The sequence below is a fragment of the Eumetopias jubatus genome, unplaced genomic scaffold, assembly GCF_037043125.1.
Source record: "Eumetopias jubatus isolate StellerSeaLion01/CBP00866 unplaced genomic scaffold, mEumJub1_p1.0 scaffold_2, whole genome shotgun sequence".
Lineage (NCBI taxonomy): Eukaryota > Metazoa > Chordata > Mammalia > Carnivora > Otariidae > Eumetopias > Eumetopias jubatus.
Genome location: NW_028274808.1, coordinates 29,297,346 through 29,313,190, shown reverse-complemented (window position 1 = coordinate 29,313,190; position 15,845 = coordinate 29,297,346). Strand labels below are relative to the sequence as shown.

General features: G+C 42.0%; 1 protein-coding gene across 2 annotated transcripts in view; it reads right to left on the bottom strand.

The window, feature by feature from the left end:
- NRG1 (neuregulin 1) overlaps window positions 1-15,548 on the bottom strand; it is a 1,087,163-nt gene extending 1,071,615 nt beyond the window's left edge. For both annotated transcript variants that reach the window (XM_088020943.1, XM_028087581.2), the window contains exon 1: window positions 14,816-15,548. In XM_088020943.1, the coding sequence (XP_087877069.1) occupies window positions 14,816-15,548 (733 nt within the window). The remainder of the gene's footprint in view (window positions 1-14,815) is intronic.
- Window positions 15,549-15,845: the final 297 nt, after the last annotated feature.

The window sequence follows — 15,845 nt, the reverse complement described above, 5'->3', positions numbered from 1 at the left end:
TACACTGCATTACAGTTAGGAACACCCAATATAAAAGTCACTGCACGAAAACACTACTATTGCACAGAACAGAAACAAATGAAAACAGGAAATTCAAAACCATTCTTCCCATGATGGTTCAAACTCCTTATGCAAATATCGCTCTGAATTTATCGATTCAGCAGCTGGGAATCTTCAATAAGAAGACGGTATGTGGAAGGGCAGGAGAAATGCATTCAGTTACTGTCAGAATAATAACTTTGCGTTTCTTGACTACTGTGCATTAAAATGCTCAGTCATAGCTTCAGATAAAGGTAGCTCTCTGTCAACCTAACACACGGTCCAAGGACCTTTTGACTCAAATGTTTTTTTTTTAATTAGATTGATAGATGTCACTTCACAACTATTGATGTGACAATGCATTAAATTCCCATAGGACCTGGGTACTACTACACAGACAGTAGTTCATTCTCAAGTCAATGTGTCAAGAAAAATCTGAACAACAATTTGTCACCGAAGTGGCTTCCATGGTACATAGGAAAGATTCTTATCTAAGGGCAAAAACACTAATAAAAGGGTGACCTTCAGCAACATTTTAGTAACACTACATATAACCTAATGTGATTTTTTTAAAAATCGTATCTTTGTACAAACTACCCATTATCTCTCTCAAATAGTCATTCTTCCCAACTCCATGAAAAAAAAAAAGTCAGAGTTGTTAAAATGGCTTCCTGCTTGTTTAAATAAAAGTATTACCAAAACTGAATCTTAATAATCCATAGGTTGGTCAGAGGACTTCAGTCCACCTCTGTCTGGGCTCCACCCTGGCGCTTGCCATCAACAATACACACTTTTTTTTTTTATGTTATGTTAATCACCATACATGACATCATTAGTTTTTGATGTGGTGTTCCATGAATGAATCATGGAAAAATACACACTTTTAAATGCAGTGTTTGGCAGTGGTCAGCACTCAAGAAATGCTGCTTTGGGCCCTCCCTTCCCCATTCTCCCAAATGACTTTCCAGAGACCCAGACCCAGACCCAGACCCTTTTTCCATCCTGAATCCATTTTAGGCCTTCCTTTCACTTACCTGGTTGCTCCTTTCCTGTCACCTCTCTCCTCTGCCTCATCTTTAAAGGTTGATCTTCCTCATGCTTCCTTCTCTACTCGCTCTACCTCACCCTCTACCCACTGTTCCCTAAGCAAGTGTACCTACTCTCAGGGAGGCAGAAATAATCATATCCTTGTCCAAAACTCCCACCTTCATAAAGCCAGCCCCGACTGCTCTTGTGAGCTCCACCCTTCAGGTGCTTACCTGGCATTTCCACTGCGATATATCAAAAACACAAGGAACTGAATGCTCCTTTGCCTGCAATACTCCCCACGCCAGAAACCCAGGAGCCATTCTCCTCCGTCCCCCGCTCCCCCAATCCCTTCTACAAGCAATCCACCTGCATAACCAGGACACTAAAAGAGGCCTCTGAGGTAGTCTCAAATCCATCTCCTTCTCTGCAGCCTACGGTTCCCACTCTAGTGCAAGCCTACCTCCTAATCTCACTCACAGGCCCACCTGAGCATCCTGCATGAACCAGAGGTCCCTTCCAGTCCTCACTCTGCACAAGAGCCACTTGTGATATTTTAAAAATGGAAATCTTATAACTCCCGGGCTTACAAATCCTGCAGTGGTTTCCTAGGTTTTTAGGACAAAGTCCAGAATCCTTGAAAGTCCAGATATGGTCATATTCTTCTCCTTACCTCTCAGATCTCATTCTTCCCTCATTTGCACAGATTCTCCTCTCTGCTGTCCCTCATCCCTGCTTCAGGAACTGCACATGACCTTCCCCCACCTCCTCTTCCTTACCACCTTCAGAAAAGCCCCATTCTCAAGGAGCCCTTCCTGTGTCTTTCAAACTAAAAGGTTTTTCTGTTGTATGTTCACATAGTACCTTGTACTCTTCCCTCATAAAGCTTAGTGCAATTGTAAATATCGATCCTACAATTCTTTGTGTAACTGTTCTTTCTACCTTGTTAACTTGAAAAGAGCCAAGTCTCATTTCATCACCGTGATCCCAGAAATCAGTATAGAGACTAGCAAATAACAGATGCCAAATAAATATTTATTGAATATGTAAATTCATGAAGTACACTCACTGTTTCTCTTTTTCTATTAGTTACCTGCAGTGATTTAGTGAGCTCATGATTCTCATAATTTATTTAAACAACATCCTCAGAATGGTCTCTTACAGTTTCTCTCACAGGTCAGGAGTACCTAAATCTAAGAGGACAGAAGAGGATTGAGGGCCAAACTGCAAAAGATAAGGGGCAAATTAATGATAAATCTCTAATCCATTTTAATGAACAGACATGTCCCCCAATTGACCTGCAGGTAGGACATGCCTCCAGCTACTCTCAAGTCACTGGGAACTCAAAAACTTTACAAAGCCAAATAGACCACGACAAAGAGGAGACTGAAGAAGAGCATAACAAATATACCATTATTCTTTATACTTCACATATAGTTTTTAAGTATCCTCTTTATCTTCTTAATATTTGATTAAAAAGATTTTTAAGAGAATAACAATAACATGCATGATGTAGAGGCACAAAGGGCTAATATTTTACACAGCCTCAAAAGCATTCATTCTTGTCTCTCTATTCACCTGTTATGAATTGGCTCCTTTTCCTCCTGGGTTACCCAGCGGAAGCACAAGCATACATCCAGTTAATCATAAAATCACCAACAATGCTTACCTTCAGTAAGTAGGTGGATGATATTGGCACCTCAATCATTTTCATGGACTTTCCAATAGTATTTTAAAGAGAAATATTACATAATGACAGATATTTAGCAGGTTACTGGAAATAAAACCACTGAAAAGTTAATAAAAGTGATTAAAAATGGGGGAAAGATCACTCATCAATACATTTAATACACCAGGCAAGTTTAACCTAACAATTTTGCTTTTACACACAGCTTTATCAGCCATTTTAATTTATCCTACTAAGAAGAAATGCGCATCATGAAACTCAATTAAGTCAGCAGTGATAAAGCCTGAGAGTATTTCTCCACGGTCCCTGTATCAAGATGATTTGTCAAACCCGGAGCCCTAAAAAGCATCCTAACATGCCAGTGAAAGACACAGTCAATGTGGCCTCACCCTCTGCATTTTCAATGATACTGAATGAAACCAGACGTAGGGAGCATTAAGCGTTCAAGATTTATTGCAAACCTAACCTACAAATGTTAAGTTGAGCTCAAGGAAGACCATGTAGTTAATATCCCTCCTATTTATCTACAATAAACATAGATGGCTGTTATGATCTGCCCCACACATACCTACTGGGCTCTCCCACTGCAATGAGGCAGAAGACAAATTTGTCCACTTTTCAGATAGCCAAGCTATTAAAGATAAAATGACCATCACAAACTGGAACCCTGCCTATTTCAACCAATTTGGTCAAAAGTGAGGTTCAGCTATGCCCCAGGTTATTAGCACAGGTCTCTTTCACAGCAAAGTAAAGACTAGAACATCTCATGCTTTGTCCACACACTGGTCAGAAATAAACTATTGCATCTGGGCCATTATATATATTTGGGGTACCATTTATTACAGCAGTCAGCCTACCCTAACAAATACATCTTCTATGAGGAAGGCAATGTTCTAGAGGGGCAAAATCCCTTAAATAAGACACAGTCCTTGTTATAAGTCAGTATTAAGAACAGCATTTATTGCTTTTCCTTGCTAAAAAGTAATACACATTAATTACAAAAACTTTAGAAATACAAACAAACAAAATGAAGAAAATTCTAAACATCAATAATTCCAATGCCCAACTGTTATGTAGCCTTCCGTTATATAACTTCCCAGGCTTTCATTTCTCTTTAGAAAGACACACAGGATAAAGAGACAAGACAGATGAAGTAAACAGATGATAGATAAAAGAAGTCATACACATATTGTACAATAATATACTTTTTCACTTGACAATATACTGTGAACATATCCCTAAGTCATCATACTTTATTTAACCATCCTCCCACTGAAGGACCTGGTCGAGAATGACAGGTAGCAAAGGTAGCAAAAGGTAGGCAAAGAAGCAGACCATCCTAGGAAAGGGGAACAATATATGTGCCTGCACAGAGACCTAAAGCCACTTGGTGCATGTGGAGCAAGGCCATCAATGTGGCATGGGGTTCCAGGCACAAGGAGGAACTGGAAAAGAACACCTGGACAAAAGCCAGAAGGCCTTATATGCCATTCTCAGGAGGCTGGATTTTATTCTGGTGGCAATGAAAGAGCCTTATGCAAGGATATAGTATGATCTTTTCCGTATCAGAAAGATCACTCCAGCAACAGCACAGAGAATGAATTTAAGAAGGGGAGAATCCATGAGCAAAGAGGTTGTTCCAGTTACAATAAGAATGGGAGTCACTGCAGAAACAATAAAGTTGGGGGTGGAAGGGAGAGAGGAGATCTGTTAAAGGAGGCAGAATCCCCCAAACTGATAGGGAGCAGAAGGAGAGGCATCCGGTTTGAAGTAGCTAAGAAAACAAGGATGCTATCAGATGGTGAGGGGTTACATGAATTCAGATCAGCACCTGCTACTCTGGCACAAAAGAAGCTGTCAATCCAGAAAGTCACTGGTAGTAATAGTAGGGATTATAATGGTTGTGGTAGTAACTGCAATATTAGAACACAGATTTACACATGGACTGGCAGGGGAGAGGATGAGACACCATTTAATGTGTTCACTATTAACATATTAGGACATTTGGGTGCATTATCTGGTAACTAGTTGGATATATGGATGTGGAGCCAAAAAATTGGGTTTAGGCTAGAGATATGGATTTAGGAGCCACAATTTATAAGCAGCACTGGGTCCTGCTGGAGTAGATGAATTCACCAGGGGTTCAGGGAGACCAAACTGAAGGGAAAAAAAAAAAATAGACCTGCATGTAGCCAGGCTCAGTCCTGCCCTGCCTGGCCCTGTGGCAACTGCCAAAGCCTCTTGCTGCAGTAATTTAAAAAGTCAGATCAAATTATTCCCCGTCTGACAACTTGTTTCTGCATTGCTTGTTCTAATCATAAAAGGACTAAGATAGATTATTTTCTTGCCAAAACCACGAGAATCATTAGCTGAGAAAGTCTCTTCCCCCCACCCCTGCATCAGGATGGAAATCCTCTCCCCACCATCACCAGAAGGTCTGCCATCCAGCTGAAAACAAGCTTTCCCATCTCTTCATACTGGCCTCATCCAACCCCACAACAGTGCTCATTATTAGAACCTAAAACAGTGCCAGATTTACATTTTAAAATAAATTAAAATTCACAAAACACACCTTGAATCATTCCTTTTCATTTTACTGAAACAAATGCCTGAACTTTCTTGCTCTAAAAATTTACAGTTGTGGATTAATCTGTTAATCATACTTCATAATTTCAAAGACAAGCCTGAAGAGACAATGGTACTTGCTTCTGGAAAAAAACCATGCTCACGAATACAACTAATGGCTACTCTTTTAGACAATGTAACACGATGACCCAAAAACGAGGTGGAGGCAGAAAGCTATGGGGGATTAGAAGGAGACACTCTTTCCTGAGGGCTCCCCCTCTCATTAAGCTCTCCTACTGCCCTTTCAGAATGTCTAAAAGTTTCACAATTGTTCTTCCATAATTAGCCTCCTTAGAACAATGCAAAAATGAGAGAGGAAGAGAAAAGCTCCAGGAGCAGTAGCAGAAGTGGTCTGTATGTTGGGTCATTTCTGAATGAGGACCAGATGCACTTTGAATGAACCATGAAGAGCATTTTACTTCTTCCCTCTCTTTCTGCATATTAGGGAATGGAGAGCCAGAGGGAAAGTTACTTACCCAAAGCACCCAGGTATGTAACTACAAAGCTGAAGTGGAAAGCAGTTCTCCTGACTCTGGGACTGGGCACTTTTCACTTGTGAGTAAGTTGAGGACCAACCCCCTGCCCCCAAGTGTCTGCCCACAAGGATACTGTGGTCAGTGAGTGAGGCAAGACAATACACAGAAAATTTTTTAAAACAGCATTAAAAAAAAAAAAACCAAGATAGCGTAAGGGAAATTTGTAATGGCACCATGTATCAAGCATGCAGTAAAAAGGTGCTCTGTGTTCAAAGACTACAGTGAGTATTTCTGACAGGATCATTGGGATTGTCATAGAAGCAGTAGGATCTGAGCTGTCCCTTGAAGGAGACATAATTTCCATAGCCGAAATGAGGGAGGATGCAGATCCAGGCAGAAGAAATGGCCTACATAAAAACAAGAGTAGGAAAGTGCATGGCCAGTTCATGGCACAGTTAGACTGGATAAAAACATTCATACGGTAAAACTAAGAAAGATTAGGCTTGGTTTGGAGTAAGGAAGAGAGTGAATATCGGGACCTGTAGTTAACTATATATACCCATTGAAAGTTTCTGAGCAGAGAAAGGTCTAATAAGAGTAGTATTTTAGAAGGACTCAAGCTCCAGTGCAGTGTTTAATAGAAGGCAATTTTGAGCAGTGGACAGAATAGAGCAAGGAAATTAGCGGGGGGGGGGGTAGAAATTTAATGAAAAATAAAATCAATTAAAAGATTTTGATACTACTCCAAATATGATGAAGTGCCTTTCTAGACCATGTTGATAGCATTATGAAGACAAATATAATATTCTTATGGTGACCAAAGGCCAGTCTACTCTTTAAATCTTTTATTGGTTTTTATTAAGCTATTATCTGTGGTAATTTTGTTAATTTGGTGGCTTCAGATTCAGGAGCCTAAATGCCGGGTAAATTCAGAGTTGAACAGATGAAGACCTCTGTTTTCTGAGCACTTTGGTTTCTTATTAATGACAGTATAATTAGAGGCACTAACTTTGAACAGAAAATAATATAAAAACGGTTCACCACCACTTCACCCCCATTTGGTTGGCTGATATCAAACCGATGGAAAAATCACACACCTTAGAGAACACGGAGAAACTGGAACCTTTGTGTCTTGCTGATGGGAATGGAAAATGGCACCAGTGCTGTGGAAAACAGCATGGTGGTTCCTCAAAAAATTAAACCTAGAATGACCATATGATGCAGCAATTGAACTTCTGGTATACACCCAAAAGAAATGAAAACATGGTCGTGAACAGCTATTCGTATGCTCGTGTTCATAGAAGCTTTATTCCTAGTAACCAAAAGGTAGAAGCAACCGGAAGGTCTACTGACAGATGAACAGATAAACAAAATGTGGCACATCCACGCAATGGAATAGTATTCAGCCTTAAAAAGGAAGGAAATTCTGACACATGTTAAAACACAGATGAACCTTAAAGACATTAATGCCAAGTAAAATAAGCCAGTCACAAAGTCAAAAACGGTATGATTCCACTTATACTAGGTACCTAGAATAGACAAATTCATGGAGATAAAATTTAGAATGGTAGTTTCCAGGGCCTGGGAGGAGGAAGGAATAGGGAGTTATTTAAAGGGTACGGAGTTTCAGTTTGGGAAGGTGAAGTTAGGGAGATGGATGGTGGAGATGGCTCCCCAACCATGTGAATACTTAATGCCACTGAACTGCACACTTTAAAAAAAAAAATGGTTAAAATGGTAAATTGTATGTTACCATTATTTGGGGGAAAAAAACTTCACCAGAATTAGACTATAGTCCAAAAGGCTAGAATTTTTAATAAATTCTTGCTCCAACGAAAGAAAAGTTGCTAGTGATCCTGAGAACAAGATGCAAGCAATCTCAGTGGACAGGAACGAAGACGAGGGAGGAACAGCACCTCAGGGGTGTCAGGGTTTGCAAAGAGGTAAAGAGCCTGGGAAATTTCGAAGCTGTGTCCCTTTTGTGCTGATGACAGGACTAGGAGCACCCCCACTCTGAGCAGAACATCTCCATCCTGGTAGTCACCAAAGAGCCCTCACTGCCAGGACCACCTCCCAAGGGCAAAGTCTAACGACAAATTCTGTATGAGGCAAACACAGCCATCTTCCTCCTCCTCGTAGACAGCTGCTGTGTTCTGTACAGAGGTGCAGCCAGGATGCTCCCTGAAGTGGAGGAAAATGCTACCACTGCATCTGCTGCTTCCCTAGTAACACATCATGGCCCATGGTGTCTCCAGGGCCAGCGGAGACAGTGACGGAAGAGGAGCTCATTATTCTTCGGAGCCCAAATTGACAGATGCCATCCCACCTGCAGTCTAACCAGAGGCTGACGGAATGTGAAAAGTAACTCATCCAAAATCTCTTTTTTATTACTTCTTCGGGATACAAGCAGTTCCTTTCCATCTTCAGTTACAACAATGGAACTTATATGGCTGAGGTGGTTAAACACCTGTGGGGGGAGATCAAGGACGAACATACAATTTCTGAGTATTGAGATTTAGTACCCAGGAGTTGGAGTGATTTGGGAGTGGGTCTGCTCAAAGCAGTAATAGGGATTCAGTGACTGTTCAAAATCCTTTCTGTGCTTGTCAGTCTTTACAACAAGGGCATATTTTTTCTCCCAGCTGGAGCTATAGACCACACAGAACAAATATCATCCAGAAATAATTGAGGAGGAACCAACTTTGAGAAATTAAACCACCTTTCTCTGAAGCCCAAAAGTGGATCCAGAGGTGGGCTCAGGGTGGGGAGTGTAGGAAACAGTGTCCTGGCAGAATATGGCTCAAAATGCTACTTCCTACGGACACTCATCTCACCAAATAAGAGACCTGAAGAAAAAGAACCAGAAAGGGTTGGGTTTTTTTTTTTCCTTCTTCCTCTTCTTTCAACATTTGGCCTCGAACAATGATTGCTACTATCCAACAAGCTGGGGTGCTTCTGTCATTTATTCTTTTAATTATTTAACAAGTATTTAATCTACACATAACCAAACAATATGTGCTTATCAAAGAGAGGGAAAAAAAAGATACAAACTCAGTGAAGGGTAGTTAGAACCACAGGGCTTTAGTTAGCCCCTCAAATTTTTAGCTTCCTTCACCTCAATGGCAATTCCCAGACTGGATGGCAGTATTACTGCTGGAGCTTTCCAAAGTTAGCAAAGCAGACAATGCCTCACCTCTCTTATCACGCCGCCTCCACGCTCTGAGCTCCCAGATGCACCCACTACCAAGATCCTAGTGCCCTCGTCAGGAATATCCCCTTGCGCTGGTTCAGTTTGGCTCACATATTTTGGCACAGCAGAGCAAAGAGAAAAGAAACAATTCCCTCCTCCAGGTTATCTTGGCCCAGCATTACATCTTAAATCTGGCTACCAGCTCCAGAATCATGCACCACTCTGAGCTGTTTTCTTCCAGTCACCAGCACTCTGGGGCAGATATCCAAAGCCAGAGCCTTTGGGAGAAAAACTTCTGAAATTGAGATACAATGCAGATTACTGTCTTTGTCTTCATGAAATAATAGAAAAAGAGTCTACCAGACACAGAAAGACCACCTACATTCACGGTATTGTGATCTAAGATCTCAGTCTTCTGACATATTTGGACCGAGGCAGTCGAATTCCAAGGTGTCAAGGGAAGGCTAATCATTTTAACAATGAACATCAATCCCATACTTCAGTCTCTCACAGACTAGGATCGACCCATGAGCCTCATTGTTTACCTAAAGCCTTCCCTTGCAGTGTCCTCACACAAGAAAGAGATGAAGGGAATACACATATGGAGCCTCAGGTAGGAACTGGTAGGATTGTCTCCCATGTACCATCCAAGCTGTGGGTAAACTAAATTTCTTTTTTATTTTTTTTATTTTTTATTTTTTTTTTTGGTTAAGAAAAACAAGATAAAAATCTTACTAGGTCCTAATGGGGTGAACCAAGGTTAGGACATAGTTTGCAAGGACACTATTTTCCATAGGGAAAAACATCCTGGTTCTCTTAAAGACTCAAAAAAAGTAATGTAAATTACCACATATGTATCTCTCTTGAGGATTCCTTGATGGCAAATCTAAAGTGGGGGGAATTTTTTCCTAAAATTTGGATCTATGCCAAACAGAGATGAGTCAACCCATTTTAAGCTTTCAACTTCACCAAAATTTCTTTTATTTTATCTACTTCAACCTGTATGGATCATTTGGGGACAGAGAGCCAGGAGGCAAACCTTCAAACAGGCTTGCTTCAAGCATACCATGGCACAAAGCAATACGAAAACATAACCTCTTAACTAGCACTTACCTCAAGTCAGTAAGCCGTAAGTCTGTATTGTGTAAATTCTCAAATAATTCAACTTTGGATTTAAAAGTATGACACAATGTATCATTCATCCGTTGTTATGTGTTACAAAATGACCCATATTTGGGGGAGTAGTTAGGTCATATTATCTTTCATAATGTTACTTGAATATTAACTTAAATTTTATGATAACATAAGAGCACAGAGTAACATGCACAAAGTTAGAAAATTTCTGTTATTTAAAAAGTCATTTCTGTTATTTAAAAATAAGAACATTCAAAATTGGTTCTCACTTTCTCATGAAAACTTTTACTAAAGCATGTTACGCTATTGTTTTTGGCAACAAACTGCATTAGTCATAGGAACCCTAATTTTTTCACTTTTAGTTTTCATTATATACTTTTTCATTATTCACTTTTAACGAATATAACAGTGAATGAATCCCTACCGCTGTTTTTCACCATATGCTTTTTGTTTTCATTGTTATCACTTATTTATATAAGGCTAATCAAAATACTCATTCAGTAAGCCCTACCTGTAAAGAGAAGATTTTCGCACATTTAAGCATATCAAAAACAACCAAACCAAAAACCTAAGTATTACTAAGTACTAAGGGCAGGTGAGAGTTTAAAGGTCTTTGGACATCTGGCCAATTCATAAATTGTCACTGAAATTTAAAAATAGGTTTTTAAAAAATGTTATGTTTATAATTAAGAAAAAAATAAGAAGAAAATGGGCTTTGAAAGAAAGAAGATTCCCTGAACAATGAATAGATTACATTTGACAAGGGCAATAACCTGCCCAATCACGTCTTTTGCTCTCATTTGCTATAAATATACAGACCAGCGGAAGGACAGCTCATTGTTTCGCCCCTCCGAGCTGGTTAAGCTTCCCGGTCTTACCTAATACATTAAGACATATGGTAAAACTTTCCCTAGATTCCAAGGACTTATGGATCTCCCACAAATGATGAGAACTATCCCCTAGTGCTTATAAAATATTCCACTTCAGATATTTAAATTCCCCTTTTAAAACATTTTTATTTCAAGGAATTGTTTTTCCAAATGACCGATCTTGGTCTCCCTTTTTTATTACAATAGAAATTAGTACATATACAGTTTCTCTCCTCAACAGAAAGAAGGGTTTTGAGTACAGATTTTTGACAGTAAGATTTATACAGTTTAAAGAGAGCAGTCACCGACACTTGGGAGATTAAATTTACATGGGTATTTACGAAATACAAGCAGTCAAGCTGTATCTGTTCCTATTGCTACTTAATATAGCTTTTATTAAGAATTATTTTCTTCAGTGCTGGCTGAAAAATCCCTGCAGCATTTGTCATCTTCATAACACCATAAGGTCAGCTCACTTTATTAAATAGTTATTGAGGATATTTTAAAAAGGTAAATGCCATTTGTCATAAATATTTGATAAACATGCTTATGTTATCAATATATTCCTGTATTACAGGATATACCAAACATTTACTTTGGCTTGAAAGACGACGATGTACAAATCTTGCATGGCCCAATTATAGAGGTTATTCAACATAAGTATTTTTACTTCTTTTTGGAGATCATTTTCTGCCTAGTATAACTGCAATGCTTTGAAAACTAAAGTCGTAGTGCATCAAACACTGATTTGTTGGAATAACAGAAATTTAACTGAACAGCAAATTATTTTGCATTCCGATTAATATAAAACCTAAAAATATTTCTTAGCTTGTTCAGTGAGCAAGAAGAAAAGCAAAGACCGGGAAGCATTTAAATAACTACAAGAAGTGTATGTAATTTATACAAACTTCAAATATAAAGCAAACAAGCTATGAAATTAGTGTATTTGAGAAGAAAACACAGAAGCAGTTTGTTTCAAAAGATCATTTTTCAGGAAAGAACTTCTTATACAGACACTGCTCAGGAATTTATCTTAGATGGGGTAAGAAAAAGAGAAAAAATTCAGGGAAGACTTCTATTAGCTCAACCCTAAAGCTAATCTGTTGCATGTGTAGTTTCTACACCAGTAAGCAACTTGTAGGAAACAACACTGCAGCTGAGTGCATGAGAGCTGGAAACTGTTCCCCGGGGTATGATATCACAAAATGACTTTGCTATATTCCCTCTCCAGCCTGGCGTCATGGCTCAGGCAGGAACACAACCGTCACGCCCCCAGGGCAGCTTCATGTCATTAAATAAGAACCCTCTGCTCCATCACTCTCCCTGAAATCCTCTTACCAGAAGCACACAGGACCAGCTCAACCAGGACAAATCAGCCCCTATTCTCTCTGTATATTTTTTTTTCCCAATTTGTGTTCCTTTGCCTGGTAGGTTGGAATGACATCGTTTAACAGAAACCACACAATGGGGAGAATTCACAAGTTTTCACACACTCACGTACACACTTTTAAACCTAATATTCCGATATGGATTTACTGAGTTTATATTATATAAAATAAAATAACTCATACTCTTAACTTTTGTCCCACAATAGTACAATAACTACTATGTTCATAAAAACGCAAGACAAACTTTCAGCATTTCCGTCAGTCCTCAGCTAAACCTATTAGTTAAGGTTTCACTCAACATCCTACCTTGACGTACCTAACACTAAAATCACCAAATATACACAATAATTACACAAACCTGGAGCAGTAACTTCATGATTTCTTAATCTACTCAATTATACGCAGGGAGATTTCCAGTTCATTTAAAAAAAAAAAAAACCTGCTTTGCTTAGCATGCCACAGTTTTCTATGTATTTCCTTTGGCAAACAAAAGGGCAAAACTACCTTCCTGACGGTTTTCCCCTTAGAAGCACAAAAACAGAATAGTATTCCTCCAGACAACATGAATATTCCATTTCCAAATATCCTCTGGATGCCTATAAGAACTTTATCCCTGAAGTCTGACGTTTATTTCTAGTCAAAACACAGAACACCATTGCTAATCCAGTAGCACACCCCGTATCCTAGGAATCATTGCCAACTACATTCCTTTTTATATCAATTTCCACCATGTATAGTACACGATTCACAACTCATGATTTGGGGTAAATGCAAAACCCTTTCTGAATTACATATAATAAAGCCTAGGGAAAACTGGACAACGGTATGGCTTCAAAGGTTTTGTTTCAGATTCTAGAACAGAGTAACATATGCTGCAGTACAATGGTGTTGAGCTTTTGTGTTCCCTAATAAGACAGCTCCCAGCAGAGCATTTCCCATGTTTTACAGTGACATCTATCAGCCAGACCCGGGGAATCCCAACGTCACTCAGCCTTCTTCAGCACCACTGTCTGAGAACAGCTTCTGTCCACAGAGTGGTGCAATCTGAACAGGTCTGGCACACAAAGTGCATTGTTAAAATAGGGAAATGGTGGATGAGCATTGCTCTTTCTTGTCATTAAAACCAAATCGTTAGGTATCAATTAACTGCAGGGTATAAGCATCCCAAATGCCAACCAGAAATGTAAATAATTGGCTATCATCAGATACAAATTTAAAAGCACTGACACACTTTGCATCCCAGGCAGACGGAGCATGGCATGGTGCTGAGTTTTGTAAAAATTCAATTGACCCAACCATCTATTGGACAGATACATAAAGACACAGGAAAAACTACAGTGCATGTTAGAATTTGTGATGTGTAATCATGTTAATTTATGGTTTGAGAAGATACCCTGCTATGTTTCAGTGATTGTATGGTAATCAGGAAATTATATAGACATTTCAAACCTAGAAATTATTTTATGAATGGCATAAATGCAGTGCTACCTCAGAAATGCAATCAGCTAATTTTTCAGACCTGATCATATTAAGGAGACCAGAGGAGAATACTTTCCGGGGATAAAATGGGAAAAGGTCTGGGAAATCAATGGCTCAACTTAGCTTCCCAAATCCTTCTTCAGGGCCTACACGTGAAGCTCCATAACTACGTTCATCTGTTCTGATTCACGGAAGCGCCAAAACATACTCCAAACCAAAATACTGTGAAAACAAAAATTCTCGAGATGACTTCACCAAAAATAAATGCCCCAACTTCATACTTCTCACATGCACCCATTCACGAGGTACAGAGGGCACCTATCTGTTGGACACTGAGTTGGCCAAAAACTCCGTCACATTTCTAGACGAATCTCAGCGCGGTGTCCTTTCCCTGCGAGGGCTCCCACAGACCCAGACCCCTGACCCTCTCCACACTCGGGACTCCAAGTGAAGGAAAGACGTGAAAAAATCCTGTCGGACTCACCCTTCCTCCTTCAAAGGAAAAGCCCCCCCACACACACACACGGCGGCCCACACATAGTCAGCACCTCATAACCAAAACCAAGTTCAACGATGCACTCACAAGAAAGCAGCCGGCCCCTTTCCATTCTACTTGGTGAAAGAAGGCCCAAGGGATTAAAAAGTTTCAGGCCGCCCCAACCGAGGACCAAACTTGGGCTCTCACCAATGGCAAAGCCCAGGAAACAGGTAACTGGAGAAGGCGCTGCCCGTGGAATCCAGTCCACGAAACCTTCTCTGAGAATCGCTTAGAGTCCACAACCCCGAAACTCAACTCCTCAGCCCGCGTCTGCTCTGCAGCCGTCGGTCCCCGGGTGCCCGCCGCGCCGGGGCCGCCACCTCCCCGCCCGGCCGGAGCGCGCCCTCACGGGCGAGGAACTTACCGCACCGCTTGCACAGCACCCGGCTGACCTCCTTCTTGAGGTTCCGGCCCGTCTCGAGAGGGGGGAAAGAGGCTCGGAAGGCGGCCGGCGCACGGCTGCTGCTGTTGGCGTCGGGCTCCATGAAGAAGATGTACCTACTGTCCTCCTTGAGCCTCCCGCAGGAGGGGAAAGCGGGGTGGCCCCAGGCACCCAGGCGCACGGTGAGCAGCGAGTCCTTCTTCAAGCCCCCGGCTTTCACCGCCCACACCTGGTGCACCTTCACCAGATAGGGCGCCTCGTCTCCTGGCTCGCCCGCGCTGGGCGCCGGGGCGCTGGGCCAGGAGGGCACGGTCCCGTTGGCGGCGGGCAGCGGGTCCGGGGCGGGCGGCCCCCGCGCTCCCGGGCGGGCGGCTGGCGGCTCGCGCTCGCCTCCCCACGCCCCTGCCTCGCCGGCCGCCGCCTTCCTGTCGAGTGCCCCCTGCTGCCGCCGTGGCGGGTGCACCTTTCCCTCGATCACCACCGCGGCGCGCTGAGCCAGCTCCTGCACCGAGCCCACGCTGGGCGGGGACGAGTAGCACACCGAGGCCCCCGCGGGAGCCGCCTCGTCGCCGGCGGCCGCCCCCGGCGCCAGGGCCGCGGTCCACAGCAGCAGCAGCAGCGGCAGCGGCGGCGGCGGCGAGCGGGCGGCGGGGCCGGGGCGCGGGGCCCGGGGGCCCGCACTCCCGGAGCGGCGCGGGGAGCGTCGCCATCTCATGGTGTGAGGTGCGTGCGGGCTCCTGGCTGTCGGTTCGGACTCTGCCTCGCTCTCTTGCGCTGCCTCCCTTTTCCTCTCCTCCTCCCCCCTACACCACTCCTCCTCCCCCCTACCCTCCTCCTTTTATTTATTTATTGGGGGGGGCGGTGTAGGAGAGTTGTTTATGGGAGGAGGAGGAAGAGGAGGAGGAAGGAGGGAAGAGGTGGGTGGAACCACAGAAAGGCGAAGAGGTATAAGGGAGAAAAAAAATTAAAGCAAAATAGAAAAGAAAAAAAAAGCCACTGCCACCGCCTCGGT